At 38.2% G+C, this 23,398-nt stretch overlaps 1 protein-coding gene across 2 annotated transcripts; it reads left to right on the top strand.

Annotated features, from left to right (window-relative positions):
• Window positions 1-1,852: 1,852 nt before the first annotated feature.
• LOC140168260 (uncharacterized) lies at window positions 1,853-23,167 on the top strand. Of its 2 annotated transcripts, none has more exons than XM_072191593.1 (10): window positions 1,853-1,964; window positions 5,221-5,420; window positions 7,676-8,139; window positions 9,878-10,021; window positions 12,562-12,688; window positions 14,238-14,294; window positions 16,383-16,582; window positions 19,375-19,577; window positions 20,331-20,773; window positions 21,977-23,167. In XM_072191593.1, the coding sequence occupies exons 2-10, from the start codon at window positions 5,393-5,395 to the stop codon at window positions 22,231-22,233; spliced, it is 1,923 nt and encodes a 640-aa protein (XP_072047694.1). In that variant the 5' UTR covers window positions 1,853-1,964; window positions 5,221-5,392; the 3' UTR covers window positions 22,234-23,167. The 2 variants fall into 2 exon arrangements, with proteins under 2 accessions (XP_072047694.1, XP_072047695.1); XM_072191594.1 differs by having other exon boundaries at window positions 1,863-1,964; window positions 5,229-5,420.
• The last annotated feature ends 231 nt before the right edge of the window (window positions 23,168-23,398 follow it).

The raw sequence follows: 23,398 nt of genomic DNA, 5'->3' as shown, positions 1-23,398 counted from the left end.
TAAACACGTTATTGTCGATCAATTCGTAAACATAATTAAATGCTAAACAAGAAAGATTTGAGATTTCCCTGTCTATTCCGGTGATTTCAAACATTAAGTTGACCAATTCCTATTGAAGCTTTGACATTGTTTAGACATTATAAATAATGTCAAAAATCCGCATGAGGCAGTGTTGAAAAACATTAAAACGATCGTAGGCCTACATTAATGACTTCATCTCTTGACCCCGGGCTCATGACAGTTGCACACCATTATCAAATTGAAGGAGAAAAAGAAAGATAGAAAGAAAGAGAAATAGAAAGAAAGAAAAAGAAATTTAAGAAAGAAAAACAGAAATTAAAGAAAGAAAGAAAAGAAATTTAACAAATAATCAAAGACAGAAATTAAAGAAAAGAAAGAAATGACCTTAATATGGAAAGAAACTTAAGAGAGAAGGACACTCGAGGAAAGAATTGGAGGATTTGAGCTTTTCACCAAATGACACTGCATGTACCTACTAGGCTATATAGGCCTAATAATATATCGACTGAGCTGTAACCAATGACTGGGGAACTCATCACAGTGTGAGGAGGAGATGGTCCAGAACGCCGATGTAACCTGTTAATCTTAATTATGTCATGGCCCTGAAAAAACCCAAAATAGTATGTTTTAGACCATGGTCTAAATATGCACAACTTTGTTCCAATACGTACCGGTATGCTCCTTTAAGAAAGGACTCACAGGACAGGATATACTTATAGACTTTTAGCATTTCAAAACTTTAAAGAAGGACTCAAATCCTCTGAACATGCTGAAAGAGTCAGAGGATTTGAGCTTTTCACCAAATGACCCTATACTATAATGCACTCCTCAAAAGATCAGATGAAAAATTATCAGCATTTTTGAAAACAAAGGATATGATGATAATATTATTGATAATTGTGCTTGATCTTTCAAAAGGCAAAGTAGCATTGGGCCTAAAAGTAGGCCCTATTAGACTCGTGATCATGACATGACACTCGGCTAAGCAAACTTGACTTTCAGTACGTGCGTTTTTCACACAAGCACGATCCGAAATTATATGGTTATAATGATGCATCCTATCACACTAGCCTATACACAAATCGGATAATCCACTCAGTATTTTGAAATGAAATGCTCAAATAATATTAGTAATACAGATATCGATAATAACTCAAAAAAGCCTACATGACAAGGTATTCAAGTGAAATAACCCTTCTGGCTATTTTAGTCTGAATATGACATCTCTATATTTCACTATCCAACATTTAGGCCTATTTCATCAAAAGACTACCATCAACCTGTGAACCTCGGCATGCATAGATGTATGCATAGGGAGTGGGGGTATTTGTGTGTAGGCCCAATATACTGGTCCCGGGATAGGGCCTTTATATATAATATGATATATCAAAATGAATCGATGCTCGCAAATGGTACTGTTTCTTGTTTTGTTTTTAAAGATTTTGTTCTTAACAATTTGCCATTCGTTTAGTCTTTGAACGTCATCAGAGCTTTCAACATGGTTAAAATATACTAATTTATTTATTTAAAACGACTGCAAAAAGAGACTAGGTCGTGCGCAAACTAGGAAATTCCCATGAATGCGCAGATGCTCAAAACATAGATTTCCCGAGTTTGAGCATGATGCGCAAAACACAGATTTCCCGAGTTTGAGCATGATGCGCAAACTCAGGAAATCCCAAAAGGACGCAGCTTTTAAGAGCTGCGCATATCAAGGAATTGCTGGGTTTGAGCAGCTTTGGGATGCGCAAACTCATGATATCACCATTTCCCGCATGCGCATTTTTCTGCGTAAACTCATGAAATACGGTATATTACATACATGAATAATCCGGAAGTCGACAGAAACAGAAATCGAAATGGTTAAGGTTCATGCATGAAATTTACCAAGCCAAATCACAGAATGTGAGAACTGAGAAGTATATATGGTGTAAATAACACAGGTAAGGAATATATATGATTGGTTGAGATACCTATAATAAGAATAAAAAACCAGAAATATTAACTATTTTTCACGGGATCCATGCCATAAAATTACTATAAATTTAGTAAGCTTATTATTATAGTACATGTACATGTAGATAGGTAACCCAGGCAAACCTTAGTTAACACATAATTTGCTAGTCAGCCAAATTCGCCGACAATGTCAATGCATATTACATAGAAATTTAAAACAACTGGCCGAAGAAGGAAACGTACATAAATATGTTTTCTATACTTCACTTGACCCAAATGATTTTTTATGGTGATAAGTCACTCGCACATGGAATTTTAGAGGATTTGGATAGCAGTTCCATTAAAAAAGCTGCTATCATAATGAGACTAAGATCTAGAAACACCCCCGAAATGCTGTTTTGGGGAATTTTGCTAGCTGAAACTTTTTGATGAAAGTCAATCTTTGACAAGATGTAACTTTGCTACGGAAAGTGCTATGAAAAAATGGTTTTCAGTTTTGGCTTTGTTTACTCAAGCCAAGGCCAGGGCTTTGATTTGATTACTATATAAAATGATGCAGTTTGATGGCAAATTTGAATTCACCTAGCATACCTAATGTATGTACATGTATTATGTATATATCCCGGCCCCAACTCAACACAAAAGTTGACAACCAAATTACCATGAGAGTTTACCAAATCTTTCAAGCCCCCTTTGCAATGATTTTTCATCAAATTTACCCCCATTTTTCAAGCAAAATCGAGGACAAAATTTGGCCAAAAACAACCCCTTTTGTGGTTTTCAATTTCAAACACACCTTTTCAATGATTAGAATTTCAAAGGGCCCCTTAATGCCTTATCAATGTACACCCATCGAATGTGTGTCATCGGCCCCGGTCATCGGCCCTCAGACACACACACACACACCCCCCGTCTGTGTTTGCCTCCAAACGTGGACATTGTGTTTTGCTATCTAACCGAGGACGTGTGTATGATGTTTTCATCGCCTAACCGTGGACTAAAATGGCAGATTTTTTGTGTGTATAATACGAAACGGAATTTAGCCATCACCCTGCGGATGGTAGTTTTTACATGTGTGGTCCTCGGTTTCAGGCAAATAGCGTTTAAAGCATCTAGCATGCATTTGAGGTCTTTTGCAGCAGTTTGAGACCGAGGACAGTCCTCGGTTGGAAGTAGGTCCACAGACTCAGTTTAGGGTGAAAAATCTTGTGTGTGTCCTCGTTTGTCGGCGAACACGTACGCAGGCATAGAGTTCTGCAGCAGCATGTTTTGTTGACATTTTTTTAATGTTTACATCCATTATGACAGTTCTAATACCATCAAAATGACAACTCAAATACAAAGGATATCAGTTCGCAATTGTAATGTTATGCAATCAAGTTTACAACACTATCTGTCAATACAATGAGCAGAAAGTCACTGAGTACCAATATTGATTACCTCTATAGCCTACATGTAGGGTCCTACTGCAGTAACCTGATATAACCCTATGCTATGACGTATCAGACAATCATAAGCCATGTTCATGTCCGTTTAGCTGCACTGCTCATCGCGTCATGCCGATCAGTGGCAAGCGACATGAAAGTATGAAGCCAGCATTAGAGCCGCCGTTTTGCCACAAGTGCGTCCTGCTCATGAGAAAAAATACCTTTTGTTGACGTTTATCAAACAAAATTTTCGATAAGGGGTCATGTACATGTACTAGGATTTCAATTTTTTATTTGTAATGAAGTTACATTTTGAGTTTTATTTCAACTGGTGGTGTAGGAAGGTGAGTGAATTCGTGATGAGGTTTTCTTGTTTCAACAATCCGATAGTAGGATACGAGACGTAGGCTAAAAAGGTCTTACGCATGCGAGGTGGTGTTCTTGAAATCATCTAGAAACGCTTAATTTGCTGGTATCGTTTCAGGCTGTCTCGGTACAAGTAGCTGATGCACAAACCTTACAACACGACCTTGACACACTCACCAAATGGCAAGACAACTGGCAAATGTCATTCAACACTGACAAATGTTTCACTCTCAAAGTCACTCGTTCCAAAACACCCAAACAACATACATAAACTTAGCAACAGAACACTCCAAGAAACTAACTCTCACACAAACCTGGGTAGAGCTTTCTCACGATCTTAGATGGACTAATATCAATAAGACCACCATGACCAGTGCCAAGGCCAACAAGGTTTTGGGTTTCATCAGGCGTATAATCTACATTCCTGTACCGGTACCCGTGACTTGAAAGCTTCAGCCTTCAAGGCAAGGGCTTAGGCAGCCAGCCGTGTAGGGAGTGTTTTACACACCCAAATTTGTACACACCCAGTTTTTGCCCACATGGCCTATACTTTGTACACAAATCTTAAATGTACACACCCAGTTTTATTAATTGACACACCCAAACCTTCAAATCCTGCCTTGAGTATTGCTCGACAGTGTGGGACCCTCATCCCTCATGTTGGAGACCTCTAGTGCATAAAATTGAATCCATACAGCGCAGAGGTGACCGTTTTGTCTACAAGGACTACATGTAGAAAGAACAGTAGTGTAAACATCAATGCTCTCCAACTTGGGATGGGAGAGATCAAAGACCAAAGGAAGATAGCAAGACTAACTATGCTCCAGAAGATTCGTCAGGGTCAGGTAGCCATCCCGGCAGGATCGTTCCTACAACCGGCCTCATCACGCCGTTCATCAAGTCGTCTAAATCACACACAGAGTTATATATCAAACCAACCGGCAGAAGTGACTACTATCCACAGTCATATTTCCCACACACTATGACTGGAACTCACTCTCGGAACACATTTTCAATATCAACGACATACTACTTTTCAAGTCAACAGTGACAAGATATGTATCTTACTGTCTACTGCATCAAGCAACCAACAAGAATAAAAGCCACATGCGCACACCCATCCCACCGTCTGGCTTCAATCAGGAAGCGTTGATGAGAGTATCTTCCAGATCCAGATCCCCAACCCTTTGCTTACCTTTGGACGAATAAGTTACTTTTTGTTGACGTTTATCAAACAAAATTTTTGATAACGGGTCACTAGGATTTCAATTTTGTATTAATGAAGTTACGAGAAGAGACTGCACCAGGAATTATTTTTCAGGGGGCAAAGTGAATTACTGTAATTTTTGCCTTAAAGGGGAGGGGGGAACAAGAAAAATATTTGTGGGAAAATGCCCCCTTTTCCCCCTGTAATGCCACCACTGATCATCTCTTTTTTTTTTTCCTACAGAAAGCCAGATTGCCATGGCAGCAACGTGTGTTTCTCTGATGATGGTCAGAGACGCATCGTAACCCTGGATAGGAGCCACATAAAATACCAGCAAACAAATATTGATGATTCTACTGATGATTATAATGATTCCGATGATGAAGATAATGATGAAACCAATGAGTCAAGTGCAATGATGAATAGGGAGGACGAAGTAGAAGGTAAGACTCGGCAAGGTGCAGTGGCCTAGCGTGGGTCATCCTATTGGGGGCACCGACTATGATTGGGGGGCACCGGGTCTGATGGGGGGCACCGGGTCTGATGGGGGGCACCGGGTCTGATGGGGGGGCACAAGCCGTTTTTCGGCCATTTTCCTATGGGATTTTTTAAAATTTCAGATACATGTAGATTGCCTCCCCCCTATGATGCTACACCACTGGCAAGGGGCATGGAGGGTTTTTTTCCACCTCCCCTAAACTTGAGGTTTTGTCTTATCTGGAGTTTAATCATCAAAGGTCGTTACTAACAGAAGCAGTTAAAACAATTGAAGGCATTGATTGGTACTACACAATTTTTAGATCTTAAAAGACAAAAATTACAGATTATATCTAACAAACAGTAGATAGAGGGACAAATTTAGTACAAATTGATATGCCACTTTAGTTTGTACATAAACGGTTCAAAAGTTGTAAAAACGCCAATTTTAAAGATGGCGGACAGCGGCCATCTTGGATTTGAGGGTCCAAATGGCCACGGATTCCCAAAACAATCCCAAAAATGAACTTTTTACCCTAAATTAAACCAATTCCAAATGTTTACACATGTCTATAGCCGAAATGGTCCAAAAGGTAGAGAATACCATATTTTGGGTACTAATTTGCATAATTTATGCTAATTAGGGGGTTTTATGCATTTTGGACGAATCTTTTCCTCTTGCCCCAAGGAGCATCCATACCAAGTGGGACCTTTGTACTAAAAAATGCAGCGTTCACCCTATTTTCACCCCTTAGCAAGTCTACTAAATACATATAAACAAATTAAAAAAGTAAACATGTATACCCAAAATAACTCTTGAAGTGCCCTATACTTAATAATGGATTTGCTTTAAGGTAGTATTATCGGCTACGGTGTCATGCACAGATTTGGTTGAAAATGATACAGGATGTGTGTAGTTGGGTGAGAAAAACATGCCTGCCAAATTTTAATTTTTGCCAAAAAAGCGTTTTTGAGTTATGCCATTTTTTATCATTAGGAAACCCCATTGACTTTGCACATAAAGTGGTTTTGACACTAAGCCTCGTTCACTAAAATTGGTAAATATTTGAAAAGGGATACTATGTTTAAATATTATTTTTTCTCCTTTATATCCTCTTTATAGAACTGCTTTTTGGATCTTTTTATTACAAAAATGTTACCAAATAATATTACTGACTTTTTTCCAATATATTGGCCAGTAATAAAGGTGATATTTGAAGGTAATGTTAGTACTTGCTCAAATTTTCTTGATTTGATCTAGAAACACTGAATGACCCAATTTCATAATTATTGTCTGAGCTAACCATATGGCCAATTTTAACAAACAAGGTGTCATATGAAAGGTTATTAAATTTAGAAACTTTTCTCGCCAGCATTTTTTAATAAAGTATTTCTATTTTAAGTTATGGGTGTTTCTAGATTTCCCTAATTTAAAAATGGAAAAAATGATTTTTCTCAAAAAATAAACACTTTATCAATAAAATCTGGCGAGAGAATTTAGATATTAGGCTTATTAACCACCCCTCAAACTATGGAAACCATATCACATTCCCTCTAGGCTAGCAATAATTATTTGTTGAAAAAATTAGGAATTTTCATAAAATAAAGAAAAAACATAAGAAATGTTTCAATTTTCATGAAACATTAAAATTAAGTGGAGTAAAGACTTATCTTCAATTGGTTATATATTTGATGAGGATACATAATTCTGATTTGATATAGTGGCTATTTTCCTGCATGGGCCTATTATCCGATGATCCTACCTTAAGGCCAAAAAAAATACATTTGTCTCATCAGGGACTGTCCTTTAGAATTTGCAGGAGATCATGAAATAGCTCTTCTGGGGCCTTCAAGGAGAGCTGTTTAGAGCATTTACAATAGAATGTAAAGAGAGAATGGTCAACTAAGGAGAGCTAAAAATCACTCTCCTACATGTATATCAGATTTAAGTAGAGGGTAATTGCTCTCGCTCTCCACAAAAGGCAGTCCCTGTTTTATATTTCATCAATAAATCAGGAGTTCGGGGTTACCCCCTTAAATCCTCACCGGTTTTGGCGCATTATGTTTTGCCAATGGCAATTTTTTGAAAATCAAATAAAAATTGTGAAATAAAATTTTATTTTTGAATGAGACAAACCTTTTTTGTTTTGGCCTAATCAGTGTAAATGATTAAAGTGTAACTGAATTTAAAGTGAGTCAATCCTTTTAATTCATATAACAGATTTAGGATATGAAGATGAAGACCATGACATGTCTACCACTGTACAGCCAGATACTGATCCACCACCTGCTGTAGATGAAGGAGCAGAAGATGCTCCTCCACAAGATGAGGATGCTGCTACTGGGGTAGAAGATGATGTAAATGGTCTTAGGGATGAAAATGATGCAGAAGGGTCGATACCGAAGGAGGGAGAAGAGGCTCAAGAGGAGGCAGGTGCAACAGAGGGAATTGATGGAGATGAAGTAGGTGCACCTGCTGGGGGGAATGATAGAGAGGACGCACCACCAACAAGAATTGAGGTAGAGGAGAATCACGAGGCGGCAGAGGAGATGGGTGTGTCAGAAGGAAATGATGGAGAGGCAGAGGGTGCATCTGGAGGAAATGATGGTGAGGAATCATCTCCAACAAGAATTGAGATCACAGATGGGGAAACAGGTGGTGGGGTGAGAACAGAAGTAACTCAGGTAAGTTGAAAATTAAGAGAGCTTGTCAGCGTCCTCTAATTGGGTTTTTTGACAAAAGAGACAAAAGGCAGACACCCTCCACAAAATATATTACAATGTACAATAGACTGGTCTTACAATAATACATGTTTGTACAACCGTCTGTATTAATTAAGTTGCTGAAACTCCAAATTGTGTTTTTGTGGCGGGTATAATGATTGCCTTCACCTGTTTTGTCAAAAAACACTCGTTTAGAGGCATGTGTGCTTCTCAACAACTGTTCCTATACCTTTGCACAGGAGTGTAACATTGTTTGATTAATCATTTTTACTGTCATGTATTACATGAACACAAGTGCATTTGCCCATAAAATTGTTATTCCCTGGAACTTGTGTGCGTATACACTCCTACACATTGAATTCATTATATTAGAGGATGATGCACAAATGTTTTAAACAGTGTAACATGATTGAATCCCTAAGTAGGCGGAATTCTATGGTATCCTATTTATAATCCCAGCTACAGGGTGTATCAAAAAGATTGGTACCCATCACCTTTTAAATGAAATGTGTGCTTCTTTCCTGAGCTTCTTTCCAATTCAACATTAGATCATCTTGAAATGACTACAATTGATAGTTTTATAACCTTTTATTACATAAATCTGCAAAAAAGGTCCACGTTAGTGCTGCATTTTGATGTGGCAGTCTTGGCCATGATCACTGGATATTGATGGGTACCAATCATTTTGATACACCCTGTACCAACCCCCACCAGTACCACACATTTCCCATCATAGGGGGTCCTCGAATAGTGCATATTAATTGTTTAAGTGCCCTGTTCTATTATTTTTTTTAATGGCATGGTTCAGAACTAAAAGTTGAATAATAGGAAAGTATTTGCAGTCCTTATTTTTTTGTTAATATATTTGCAACATTATTCTGCTTGGAGGTTAAAAGGGCATTTCATGATCAACAGCATCATCCCCCCACTTTTCTCAAAAAAAGTTGAGATTTTTATACCACTGGATACGTCTGGCTACATAATCACTGAATAGATTCATCAGGTTTGTAGATATACAGATTAAATAAATTTCGTTTGCACAAAACCAGAAATTTACTCACGATTGACGGTTTAAGTCTATCATGGCGATAGACATCTTCAGAATGATGATGGTAGATCCTCACCGGTTTGCCAGATCCTCTCCTGGCTGATACACCATCTACAGTCGGGATCTGGGAAACCGGTGAGGATCTACCATCATCATTCTGAAGATGTCTATCGCCCATGATAGACGAAACCGTCAATCGTGAGTAAATTTCTGGTTTTGTGCAAACGAAATTTATTTAATCTGGCTACATAATGTTTATGTACCAAATATGTCTTGCAGATTATTTGTTTAGCAAAAATATCAGCAAATTTGAATTTCGTTCAGATGGTATACCAGAACGAACTTATAACAGTGGCCTATATGGAGTAGACTCAGTAGTGTAATACATATAATCATACATAACTCGCAGACCCAAAAATCAGAATCAACTGAAATTTTGGGAATAAGCTTTTTTCGTGGATATCTACTGAAAAATGTCATAAAAAGAGGATGCTAGGATCACGAAATCCTGCTTTAACATATATAATATTGAGCTTAAAGTGGAAGCCAGTTTTTTTTTGGACAGTTAGGAGCCACATGATAAAAATGATTTCTTATTTGTTGTTGTTATTTTAAACATGTTTGTTTATATTAAATGTGGTTTATCCCCAGCCTGTTGGAAGTACAGACAACCCGCCAGTGAGTACTGACCATTCTGATGGAGAAGACTCACCACCACCGTATGGGGAGCCTCCATCATATGATGAAGCCATGCAGATGCAGAAAGGCAAATCAAGACCAACAAGTTATGTTGAGGTAAGGAGAAGAGTCAAATTTGACTTTAATAATACTGTATTTTCTCCAATTGATTATTAGTGGTCTGTTTTACAAATTCTTGAAATTGTTAGGTAAGCTTAAAAATCGCATCTGAATGACAAACTGTGAACTTAGGATCAATGACTTCTGGTTCGTTTCGGGTATGCAATATCACTTTTAGCAATTACAGATCATATGTGGATTGTGGTAAACTTACACAAGATAGCATGGGAATTTGACCATTTTGGTGGAAAAATGGGGGCATTTATTAGATGGGCATTAATTATAGAGGATAAGAAAGTCTGGTCTCTGTGTTTACCAGCATGTCACTCACACAGTGTCATCGCCCCGATATCTTCATGGCAGAAATTGCCATGGTAGGTTGAATCCACCGCATAATGGGCCGTGCCAAAGGACATCTGACTAAGGCTACTGACAATAGCCCGGTGACTGACCTCGCTGTGTGTGAGTGAGCATGGTACGCCAAAGGTCATCTGCTTTTAGACTACCTCCACGATTGGCCTATACACTGCGCTATATAGTTCGGCACATATAAATCAGAATTATTGTCAGTTTTTGAGTTCAAGACACAAGCTTCTTTCAAAAGACGCAAGCTAACAACTATCATATCTGTTCAACACATATATTCAAGTGCAAGGAACCACATCTGGCTTCTTTAGACAAAATCATTTACGGGAGATATTCATCATTTTCTACCCCGGTATCCAAAGATTTTCGTCTGATTATCAAAATCGTGCACAGCACATTCACATGTATTGATCCCAGGTATTTATTTTAGTATCTCTGCGGTACCAAGTAATTATTAGCCAGGCGATGTCGGTGTGACTCATTGAGAGAAAAATAGTACCCCTCCAGATTATTTCACCATGCGCCTGGCAAACTTAATTTTGTAAGATTGGAAGGTAGGTTGTAAGATCATGAGCTTTCTCATTTATCCTCTATCCCACTTATTATGCCCCTAAACGTGCAGACATCACAGTGGGTGCATAGCGTGCCGTGGTTCAGAGAGTCACATAAAATGGTGGTCCTTTGTACTAGAAGAGCAATATCTGGACATGTAAAAGTTGTAGGCCTTTTCATAAAGAGTAGTGGATCAGCCCGGGCCTGCTTTAAATTATCATTTGATTTTGGTGCCCATTCCATTTCTGAGATTCAATATGGAGGATTGATGCTATGCATGAGGCTATTCCGAGTCTGGACTCTTATAGGGTTATTCCATTTGAAATCCAATACACCCCCTTTGGAAGACATGATCTTAATCTTCCTCACAGAGAGTGTGAATTTCCAATGGGGCAACCGACTGGGTGATTCCATTTGAGATCTACACTCCCTGTGTGGGAGATTAAGGTTGTGTCTTTACAGGTAGCGTATGGATTTCAACTGGAATGTACTCAGCTCTGCTTATTTGTGACTTTACATGAAATATTATGAGTGCATTTAAAAGTGCTGTATGGCTTGGTCTAAGGCATTAGCTGCAAAACTAGGGTTGTGGGGTTAATCCCCCCCCCCCCCACGGACCATGCTGATTGAAGTAGATACATTTGTTCAAAGGTCATGTTAAGCTGATGGTCTTGTGCAGCAGTAAAGCATAACATGGTGCGTAAAAGGTCAAAAGAGGAAATCATCCATGGTCTGTTATCAGCACCCACACCACTTTCCTAGGTTTCAGCATTGTTTATAGTTACATTGTAATTCTTTTGTGCAGTACTTTCTTTCCTATCATCTATCAAAATCAGAAGAAAAAATAAAAACAGGCAACACCAGGGCTAGAATGTTGGTGAGAATCGGCAAATCAATTCCTGCAGATTTAACAAATTTGTTTGCTTCAAACTTGATTCTCATATTCTGTCGGTCCGTGCCACGTCACTTCCGGTTGATGATGCCACTCATGGTCGAGTGAAAACAAGTCCCTGATTCGATTTTTGTTGATGATTTCTGTCATTGGTGTTATGTAAATTTCGATCGCAAATAGTCAGTGGAATCAAACAACCGTTTCTAAGTCTTCAGAGTGGAAGAAACTTACTTGATTTACCGTTTATATACTAACAAACTTAAAATTAAATTCCATGGTCGAGTGTCGTTTTTTCCGAAATTGAATGTCACTCCAACAACATCGCTATGTAGCCTCCTTCACAGCCAGTTTCTGTTGTTCATAACAAACCGTGAGCCACATGCAGTTTGGGCCCGGGACTAGAGATAGCCCGGATGTTGGACCGACAGAATAAACATTTTATATTTACACATCAAAGATTGGGTGACTAATACATTGGTTCGCCTCAAGTTTGGTAATGTTGCAGGTGCGTTAGTACACACACACATACAAGGGTGGTTTGTCAGCACACTTGCAGTGCTTGCATTGATGTCACTACCGAACTTGAGGCGATCAAATCAACTTTGATTCTTGCATAGTGCTACGAAATTTCAACCCTGAACACAATTTTGTTTTCTCTTTTAATGGTCTTGGAGTACAAGTATCTATATTCAATTCATCATTCTATGCTTTTTTCCCCCACTCATAGGCAACAAGTGGTGAGGATTTAGAGTGGGACCAAGATGAAGGTGTGGAACCAACCAGATTACAAGCTAGGGATGGGCAAGACACACAGGATAGGTCTACTGACATTGAACTAGAGGATGTAGTTGTAGGTCAGTAGTAATGTGGTACAGACAATATGTGATGCAATCAAGCAAAATGAGTCGGATGTCGGGAATATTGATTTTGAGATATAACCATTTAATAGTATTCAACTTCCTTTGTACTTTTTTGTTCTGAGCAACATTGAAGCGGCCATAACTCTGGAACCATAAGTCTAATTATGATGGGTTTTCTGCAAAATAAAGTTCAGAGAATAGTTCATGTAATGAGATTGAAAACTGAATTTTGATTTTGAACGACATCAGACACCTTTTGCTTGATCGCATCACATAATGTTGAAACAACCAGATTGCAAGCTAGGAATGGGCAAAATGCAAAGGATATGTCTAATTGTCTATAATCTAAGACTGAATTAAAAAGACTAGTTTGCATATATGATGTCAGTGTCAATCTCCCGACGACTCGTGATTGGTTAGTAGTCCAGAGGACAGATCTCGGCAGAGTCCAACAGTATCGTAAGTGCATTGGAATGCAATAGCTGCTATTTGCAACATTTCAATAAATGTACTTACTTTTAACCAATAACACTAGAATAAAATACCCAACTACATGTAAAGGTGATATCTTGGGGTTAGCTTAGTGGCCATCAGGAAAGTATACAGAACATCAACACTTTACAATGAGCATCATGAGGGGCATGTGCTGCAAACAATAGGTATTTTACAAAAGGCAGCTATTACATTCTACTGCACTTACGATAGTGTTGCACTCTGCCAACGAGATGTAATTACATTGAACTTAAGGATTAGTTGTAGGTGAATAGTAATGTGGTAGAGACAATGTTAAACCAATCAGATTACAAGCTATAAAGGAAGGGCAAGACACGCAGGACAGGTTTAATGTCATTGAACTTGAGGATTATTTGTCGGTGAGTGGTATTGAACCTGCCAGATAAGAAGCTATAATCAGTATGCCTTCCTCGGGTCAGTAATTTAGATGTTGTTTTTTATTGTATCTCTGAATGTAAGAGAAGTATATAAAAGTACATTTTAGAATGGAAATGATGTCAGGAATCCAACTGGCATAACAGATTCCTGCAAAAATTAACAGTTTTTGAGAAAACCTCAAAATTTGATTTGATTTTACTGACTCGAGGAAGGTATACGGACTATAGTGATGGGCAAGACACAGAGGACAGGTCTAATGACATTGTGTTTTTGTGCATAATTGTGTCAAATGAATCAACTTCCCTGGTAAGGTGCAGAAAATCAGAAGCCCCCTTTTTCTTGTTTTTAACTGCTATGTGGCCTTTTTTTTATAACTAAAAAATGCCCATTGCATATATAGGGCTATGCACTAACATGACTGTCACATACTTATGTGCACAGGTTTGAGAGATAAATCTAATTTTTTGGCCTAAAAGTAACAAAAGAAAAAATCATATGCAGAAAGGGATGAAGAAAAACTCAAAGTGAAAAATGAAAACAAAATGGAAGGGAGTAATTTGGTAGAATTAACCCATAATCTAATGGAAAATTGGCTTGCAAATAGCACATTCTGTATACTAAATATAAGAAATAATTTTTTCCTTCATTTTAGTACCTGGATATGTGAGAGGTTCTGTGGCGGATACAACATTTTCTACTCCAGCACATGGTAAGACTCTAAAGGCTTACTGACGGCATTTTACATACATATAATAAAATATGTGACACGATCTGATCCATGGGGGCCAAAGGAGGCATTTATGAAAATTGAGTTACTGTAATTATTACATTATACATATAATAGGCTATCATTACCCCAAGACAGAGAATTTCCAAACTTTGACTAAAATCTGCGATATTTCATCACGATCCACTCTGATCAATTGCAGACAAACAAGTGATTCAAATGAGCTAGGCAGCCAACATCACAGTCAGGGTTGCCAAAAGATTTCAGCCTGAATCGCGGGTCAAATAATTGAAAAGTCGCCCAATTTTTTTCTTTACCATTGGTTTCTATGGGGCAGGAAACTATCGAAGTCGCGGAAGCCAATGTTGAAAAGTCGCCCAAATTTTTTCTTAACCATTGGTTTCTATGGGACAGGAAATTGTCAAAAGTCGCGGGGAAAATCTTCAAAAGTCGCCCAATTGGGCTATCAAATCGCGGGTTTGGCAACCCTGATCACAGTGCACAAACAAAGCAGAGAAATCCCATTAGATACAACAATACCATAACAAAGGGCTCAACCATTCTCTGCTGGGGTAAATTGGTTCTATTAGACAAGCTAAATAAAACCGTATTTACTGAAAACACCAACAATCAATTATACTTGGTTCTAAAGTTATGAAGTTTTTGATGTCTATTTTCTTATGTATTTTATTGTTTTTTACTCCATATTTTTACCTTTATCTCAGTTTCAAATTTGCCTTTGGCCCCATGGACCAGATTGTGTCAAAATTGAGATTATTTCATACACTTATTAATATTCATGATATGAAAGAACCAATGGAAATTGACAATGGAACAGTTGGTCCAATTCTTAAACACTTGAGAAAGTTCCTGCAATTGTATTGGTTCTTAGTCATGTGATATGATACGATATAACACGGTGCAGCGTGTGCGAGTCGACGCGATAATCATACGCCCTATTTGAACCAATTGGAGGTGCATAGCAACAACGGGACTGATCGATTCTAAGCCCTATAGGTAATTCCTTGTAAAATGTAGAATTTAAATTGATTAAATTTGGTATAGGCCTACTTATGATTGATATTTTTAAGAATGAGAAAAAAATCATTGATTTTGTTAATTATGGACAATTCAATGTTGTTCTGGCTTAATAAATATTGGCATTAGCCTAATTTTGATGTTCTTTATGATTTTAAATATCTTTAAGAACCCTTTTTAGGTCTTTTACCAGTTGGGATTTTTTTCAATGGAAATCCCCTTGATTTATCTCAAATTTTCATGTGATTTTGTTCGAGATTTTACATCAACAATATTTGTGACCGTCCACGGCAAATGAGCCGTAAATTCCTCCCCCTGTCAATTTTGTTTTATTTTGTGTTTAAAAAATAAACATCATAAACTTAAAAATGGTATATCATTTGACTTCAAACGATATCCAGAAGCGGGGTTATGGTTTGATAAACTTTGCTCCTTCAACAAAATTATAGCTTTTAACGTTTTTACATGTGTCTCTTTTTCCACATTGCTGGCAATAAATATCAAACAGTCATAATTGGCGGTCATTTCAAATCATCCCCAAGTCAACGAGGTTTAAGAAAGTTCTCTCATTGTTAATTGTTGGTTATGCATACCTGTACAAAATACAATGCCTGGTAACCCACCACTTGAACAGGATTTAGCAAAAGCAAACAAAGACCAGAGCTATTAAAAGTTCTATAGCCATCTAAGGTAGAAGCTTATTATCCACTTCAACAATAGGATTATTGATTAGTTTTTGACTATCAAAATGAGATGGATGTCGGGCCAGTTTAAGTTACCGATGAATATGACCTTCGTACACATTTTACACCGTAACTCAGAATACAATTTAGGGAATTTACGGCTCATTTGTGCTGCCGGGTCACATTTATCAATTTGTTTGATTTTTATTTCATGATTGGAATTACCAACTATTGGGCATTATGTTGAGCCACTGATTATTAAAAAAAGATTTTTGGACCCCCGCCCCCTCTAAAAATAGAAAAATAACCAACAGCTTATTCAAATCCATTTCTTGTGTTTCCATTCCAGTGCCTGGTTCTCTTGACATTTCAAGTTCCCAGCCATCAGCAGATGAACCAGGCTCTTCCAGTTGGCTTCCTGAAATCAAATTCAGTGAAGTCAGTGGCCGCACATGGACCATCTATGGTGTCAGCTTCTTGGTGGCTATTGTAGCTTTATTAATGCTCATTTTGCTGCCTCTGTCATTTTCATATATTGAATACTATCAGGTAAGATATTGTTGTTCAGTGGCATTGCGACTGGGGGGATGGGGGGTTCACATGCCCTGGATGCCAACCTTACAGGGGTACTGAATTGGCCAATTCAGCATCGATTCTTCGTCCCTCTAAGCGATGAAAGTCACAATTTCTGCACGCTTTGCACACATTTCAGCATAAAATAATTTGAAAGTTCAATTTAAGATGGCATGCAATTGTTCAAGAATTTGGGGGTGCCATTATGTATCCTTAGCCCTGGGTGCCATAACCCCTAGCTATGCCACTGCTATTGTTTTGATTAATTTCTTTTTGACATAAGCTTCTGTATATGAACTGCATATTTCATATACCAGTACCATAGAATTTCATCTACAAACATATGTGCCTCTAAATGAGATTTCTTTTTTTTTGGCGAAAGAGAAAAAAGCAGACACGCTCCACAACAAACAAATAATATTTTATTGATCTTACAATAATACATGTTTGTAGCCACCTGTATCAGTAATACAGAACCAGAAAGCCGTAACTCAGTATGACCAGCCCTCACAATATGAGCATAAAGTTGGCTCCTTGCTTTGGTCTTCAAAAATCAATATTTCCTCCACAATGTCTTTTGTTTTCTATTGAATTTTGTCATGATTAATGGCCTATATCTTCTATAGTGCCCTGGCGACTTTATGATCATTTTGTGGGAGCAGGAGATTGTGAGTTAAGGCTTTCTGGCTCTCAACCCTTGATATAGTAGTTGTTCAAACTCCAAATAATGTTTTCGTGGAGAGTGTCTACCTTTCATCCAAAAACCTTTATTCAGAGGCATATGTTTGCAGATGGAGTCCAACCTCCTATATAGGTGAATTATACTCTGATCAGCTCGTAATCGGCGGGACTCATCACATCGTGGATTGATATAGAATGGCGTACACACAACTGGGCGCAGCAAATACGCAAAATGCGCTTTGCATAAATGACGCGTGCTTTTGTGAATTTACGTGTGCGTAAAGTTGGAACTTTATTGACTCTCGCAGTAACAAAAACCGAATAATTCCCACCTGTTAAGAGCTAATTTTGCATTGAATGCTTAAAGTGCCAAAAGTGGGGCATCACCTCATTACATCAATTGACACTCCTATTACTTTGTTCCACTTGCTTTCAAGTTGAGGATGGACTGGCTAAATATGGGTCGACTTGGTAGTATCTAGAGCGATTTGAGTGAAGCTGCTCGCATTGATCTGCACACTGATCACCTTTGTTTCCAATGGACATTTTATTGTGAAATGTCATTGTACAAGGAATACATTTAAAAAAATTCCACATAGCCCCTGAATGAAAAGTATTTAATTATCTTTGTAATCACTCAAAAAGCATTTTGTGTGAATTTTACATCCAAACTAAGTGCTATTATTTTTGTACACGCCTTTTTATTTTACATGTAAAGTCTATGGGGGTGACGATTAGAAATGGATGGCAATATTGAAAAACCCTCATTTTAGGCCATTTAAGACACTAAAATGCCCATAAAAAAAGAATAGCACTTAGTTCGGATGTAAAATTCACACACAATGCTGCCTGAGTGAGTACAAACAATTAAATACATTTAATTCGGGGGCTGTAGCAAGAACAAAAAATGTCCTATACCTTAATGGTTATGGAACAAAGGTGTGATGTCACTGTCTTGCCCAGGTGAAAAATGGTATAGTGACAGACAGTCATAGACCTTTTCATACTGAGTCATTCCGACAAACCGGAAACATGAAATAATTTCCCCTATTGCGCACGCAAAAAAGTACCTCTTCAGCAGCATGTACAGTGCGAAGTTCCAATGTATAACATGCATCATAAACTATGATTAACTTTCGATGGTCAATAATGGATGAGAGATGTACATTTGCCAAGGATACTCATGTGCAAGCGTGTGGTGGTATGTCTTGTGAAAAGTAGCTGAGGTGTTAACTCAATATGCTAGGAAAATATTTAAACCGATGACCCCATGTTCATATCGGCTAAAGAAGCTGTATTTTGGTGCAAAAGGGTAATATAATTCAAGACCTTTCTTGTCTGCCAGTTTGGGTACAATTTGACCCTCTAGCTTACTGGATAAATAGCGTAGTTTTCCAAACTTGATATGAAATGGTCTATAGTCCATGGGGTAGTTTTGTAAACTGTTGCACTTGTAAACGTCAGTTCAAATTTGAGGGTTAACTCTGGGGAATCTCAGTACTTAAAATGTCTATAAACAGTGGGGAAAAACAGCAGGTCCATGAAACAATCTGTTGGCTTGTTTGTTTGCTGTATGCAGTAACTTGTAAAACAACATTTTTTTAATAATCTTAGGAATATCCCATCTGAAAATTTCTAGCACTGTACCTAAAAGAGTGAAACCAACAGCGTGGTATGTGTTCTATGTAAAATTTGAAATTTGAGTTTCACCAATAAAAATTGATTTTTAGACCTAAAAAGTTGAACACATTGTGTATGGGCCATATACTACAGTTTCTTGCAGAATTCGGAGCAGATTTTGTGAAATAATCATCTTGCATTCAGACCTGTACACATGACTTCCCAAAAGTGAACATTTTTCAAATGAAAAGTGCACTTGCGCATGATTTTTTGTAAAAAGTGGCTCTATATCCACCTAAAAGTGGACCCTGTTGTCAATTTTCTTCCATTTCTAGACCTTTTTATTGGAAATATTGCAAAAATTGAACCTTTGTGGATTTTTTTTGGAGGGGGGGGGGGGTGCTGCACTCTCTCAACAAGTCAGTTTGCATTTAATGGTAACTTGCTGAATATTGTTTTCTCCGCAGTACGGGATGAGCAAAGGTCGCATCTCTGAAGTGGTGGAATACGCCAAGGAAATCTACGACATGGGAAGATATGCTATCGGCCCTGGGAAAACGTTCAAGCGTTACCCAGCGCATGCTCATTTTGTGGACTATGATAGAATTGGGTTCTTTACTACAGATCGTATCATACTGGAAGCACGAGCCAGTTTTCAATACTTTATTAAGTAAGTAATCATTCTGTGCTACCACAGATTTATTTAGAGCTAGTTTATTACAAATTTGTGAACATCCACATTAAAACGATACACTCGTCGGGTGCTACATGTATCTCTTTTTACATAAGGCAAAAAAACACGTTTGTTTCCTGTACCAGGTCAAAAAAGTCAAATGCAAAATACTTTTTTGTTTTTAATCCATGTCTTCAAATGACAAAAATACCTTTTTTGCTGCACATTGGAATGGGAATGTACAGTGGGTCTCTCTGACACACACAAAAAATCATATTCAAGAATATTTATGATCCCCTTTCAACATGCAGATTAAAAAAGGTATTTAAAAAAAAAGGGTGATATTTTCTCCAGTAGTTTTTCACTACACTCATTTGTTATGTAATGTGTAAATGTTTACTCCAGTAGTGTTTTATATTATTTTTTGTGATTTTTCCTGGGTTTTTTTTTTCTTTGAAAAGTGAAAAAAAAATTCTAATGTGCAAAATAAGCCGTCAAAAATGTAATGTGCGCGCGCCACAGGAAACAAACTTGTTTGTTTTTTTGCCTAATAGCTAAGAATAAATTCACTGCTATGTTGCATCTGAAGTCCGAACGTAGCAAAGTGAGTTGCAATTTTTATTGGATTTAATTTACAAAATAATATTGAAAGGTTTTATTTAGTAAGGCAATCATGTAGCATGTATTTTCCTTTTTTTTGTGTTCCAATTTTTTGGAATTAATAAAAATAATACACCTTTTTATTTGCAGACAAGACGAGCTTGGTCTCATTGAACAGAAATTTGACAGATCATACGAAGAAATCGTCAAGTCCGTCGCAGAGGCTGCGCTAAAAAACCAAGGCGCCACCTACACAACCGAAGAATACTTCTCTCAACGAGGCAAAGTAGAACAAGGTCTTCATGATGCCATCAGACTCAAACTCGGCGGCGACTGCTGCCCGAGTCGCGACGAATGCATCCGCCTAAGCTTGTGCCATCTGTGCAGTAGAAACCAATCCTCGTGCAATAAAGGATTTCATGTCGATGTGAGATTTTTTCAACTCAAGCAGCTGTTTATACCAAGTGAATTGACTGAGAAACAACTGAATGTACAGCTCATCTTAGAAGGGAATGAGGAGGCGGTGCATAGGCAGTCGTATCAGGTGATTGTGAAAGAGACTGAAGCCATCACAGAGAAAATCAACAATAATGGTGAGTATAATAACCATTAAAGTTTGTTCGGTTTATATAAGGTGGAAAAAATAAAGACTTGTAACACTGTGTATTGATATATAATGGCATGCACACTGTTGGGCACAGTGCTTACGCTAGTTGTGGGTTGTGTAATGCGTGACTTATTGACGCGCGCAGTATCAAAAGCCGAATTATTTCCACCTTATATAAGTGAACAAACTTTAGTAGAGGACATGGAAGTATGTTACAGTAAGGCTGTCATCTCTGATATCATGGTGTCAGGCTGCTCTGTTGAAAGCTGGCTATCTCGAAATACTCAATTTTCATGTTGGTCGCACCCCACACCCCTAAAAAATGTCCTGTTGAAAAAAGTCAACTTTTCACAGTAAAAAGTTCCAAGGAGGTCCAAATGAGAAAGAAAGGGACCACTTTCTTAATGCAAGTGATTTTGTTGGTCCACATTTTAGAACTTCTGCACCTCTGCAACAAATTCTGCATATGGACCTCTTTGAATCACAACAATGGGTAAATGAACCATGAGATTACTCCTTCCTTCAGAGAGGATGCTGAGTTGTTGGGCCCATGTACAGAGAGCCATACCTGTACATATGTAGTTGGCAAGCAGTGTGGTAATCCCTGACTTGTCCCTATCCATCCTAGTACTGTTTGGATAGTCACAGGGTAAATGCAGATGTACAGTACCGATGCAAAACATGATAAAACGCCATTATCCCGATTAACGTTTAGCTGCCTGCTCTAAAAATTTGACAGTGTTAACTGCACATGAGTGCAAATTTGCTTCACTGTAGTGCATGATATATATCCCAAGCACAATGGACCAGAGTATCACCAATTCGCTGGCGTAGTGCACGTTAGAATATGACCGTTGCTAGGCCAACCAGCTCACACTTTCTTTGTTACGAACCACTGATCGAAATGATCACAACACAAAGCCTATGGCATATCATAATTAGGAACAGGTGTATGAGCCTAAGCTTGAACCAGTAACCAATGGTTAGTAACGTGCACTACGGCAGCGAATATCCGGATTGGCATTTAGTGTGTTTTGCATCTGAGCTCTTCAGATGCAGCTAGAATTGAGGAAGTAATGTAATCCGCCACAGGGGAGATGATTTCAACTGGAATGTCCCAATATTTGTTTGACCTGCTTACTAAATAATTAAATGTTCTTTTGCTTTTGTTTATTTTTTCATTTCACAGCTGCAGAGATCACCAACAATGGGACCACTCAAGCTCGACTGATTCTCAAGAAAGGTACCGCAACAGCAAATGCAATACGTGAATCCGCTAACAGTGAGGGGCTTAAACTCTTGTACGATTCCTTAGATATGAACAATGATGAACACAAGGCATCGCTTCATTGGCTGCGGACCATTGAGAGACATGAGAGATTAATAACAGGGATTAGTTTCAAGGATTATATTGCCTTAATGCAGGGTGGTGGGGATGATGATTAGTAGCGTAACCCATTTTTCACCCTGATGTGGTAGTGACGTCAGTACACATTTCATTGGGTGCACCTTTAAATCGCTAGTATTTGGTCAAAGTGCTGGCGTACACATGCCTGTGCTTAATGACAGTACATAGATGCATGCGAGAAACAGCTGCCTCAATGCATTGACATCGTTGCCATATCAGGGTGAAAATGGTATATAGGAAGCCGGATTCATTGGGCCATTCCATTTGAAATCCACACACCCCTATGGAAGACTTAAGCTTAACCCAACACAGGTGGAGTATGTATTTCAAGTTGAGTTACATGAATTGGTGACTCCGTTTGAAGTCTACACTCCCTGTGTGAAATATTAAGGTTATGTCTTCTGTAGGGGGTGTATGAATTTCAACTGGAATAGCCCATTTTAGGTGGAGTATACACTCACCATCAGCATTTTGTGAACTGGGAGGAGCTTAACATTTTCTATGGGCAAGTAGCGGATATTTGCGAATCCCACTCTGTGCACAACCACAATAACTTGAGACCTGGCACATAGTGTCCATCTTGGATGGGTAGCGATGGTGAATTTCACAACTACTCATGAGGAATTACCATTTGAAATGAAGTAATTTTATGTTTTCTCTTACCTGCATATCCAATGGGCTATTCCATTTAAAATCCACACTACTCCTGTGGAAAATTTTGGCAATATCTTCCACAGGGCGAGTATGAATTTCAAATGAAATGAACACATTAGCAGCTCTATTTGAAACACACCCTCCCTCAGTGGAAGATTTAGGTTGAATTTAGGGTGTATGAAATTCAAATGGAGCTGATAATGTGATCATTCCATTTGAAATTCATACTCCCCCTGTGGAAGAAATTTCCAAAATCTTCCACAGGAGGAGTGTGGATTTTAAGTGGAATAGCCCAATGTGGCTGCTATCATCATCCTACGTGAGTTGCAGGTAGGATATGTTAACACTGTTGCAGACTCTCCGCAAATTTTGTAAGTAGCCAATCAGCGGTACTCTGTAATTATGCGCTGGACGTTTAAAAATTCTGCAAGTACACCCCATTTTTTAAAAGGAATTTATTTTGCTTCCTATGTTGAATTGTTTCTAGTGAGAACACGTACCTGATGAGCTAGTCCATCATGTGTGATGCAGCTAGCTGACTCTTTTAGC

Source organism: Amphiura filiformis, chromosome 13 (assembly GCF_039555335.1).
Source record: "Amphiura filiformis chromosome 13, Afil_fr2py, whole genome shotgun sequence".
NCBI lineage: Eukaryota > Metazoa > Echinodermata > Ophiuroidea > Amphilepidida > Amphiuridae > Amphiura > Amphiura filiformis.
The sequence above is the reverse complement of the archived record's forward strand: the minus strand, read 5'-3'. Positions and strand labels throughout refer to the sequence as shown.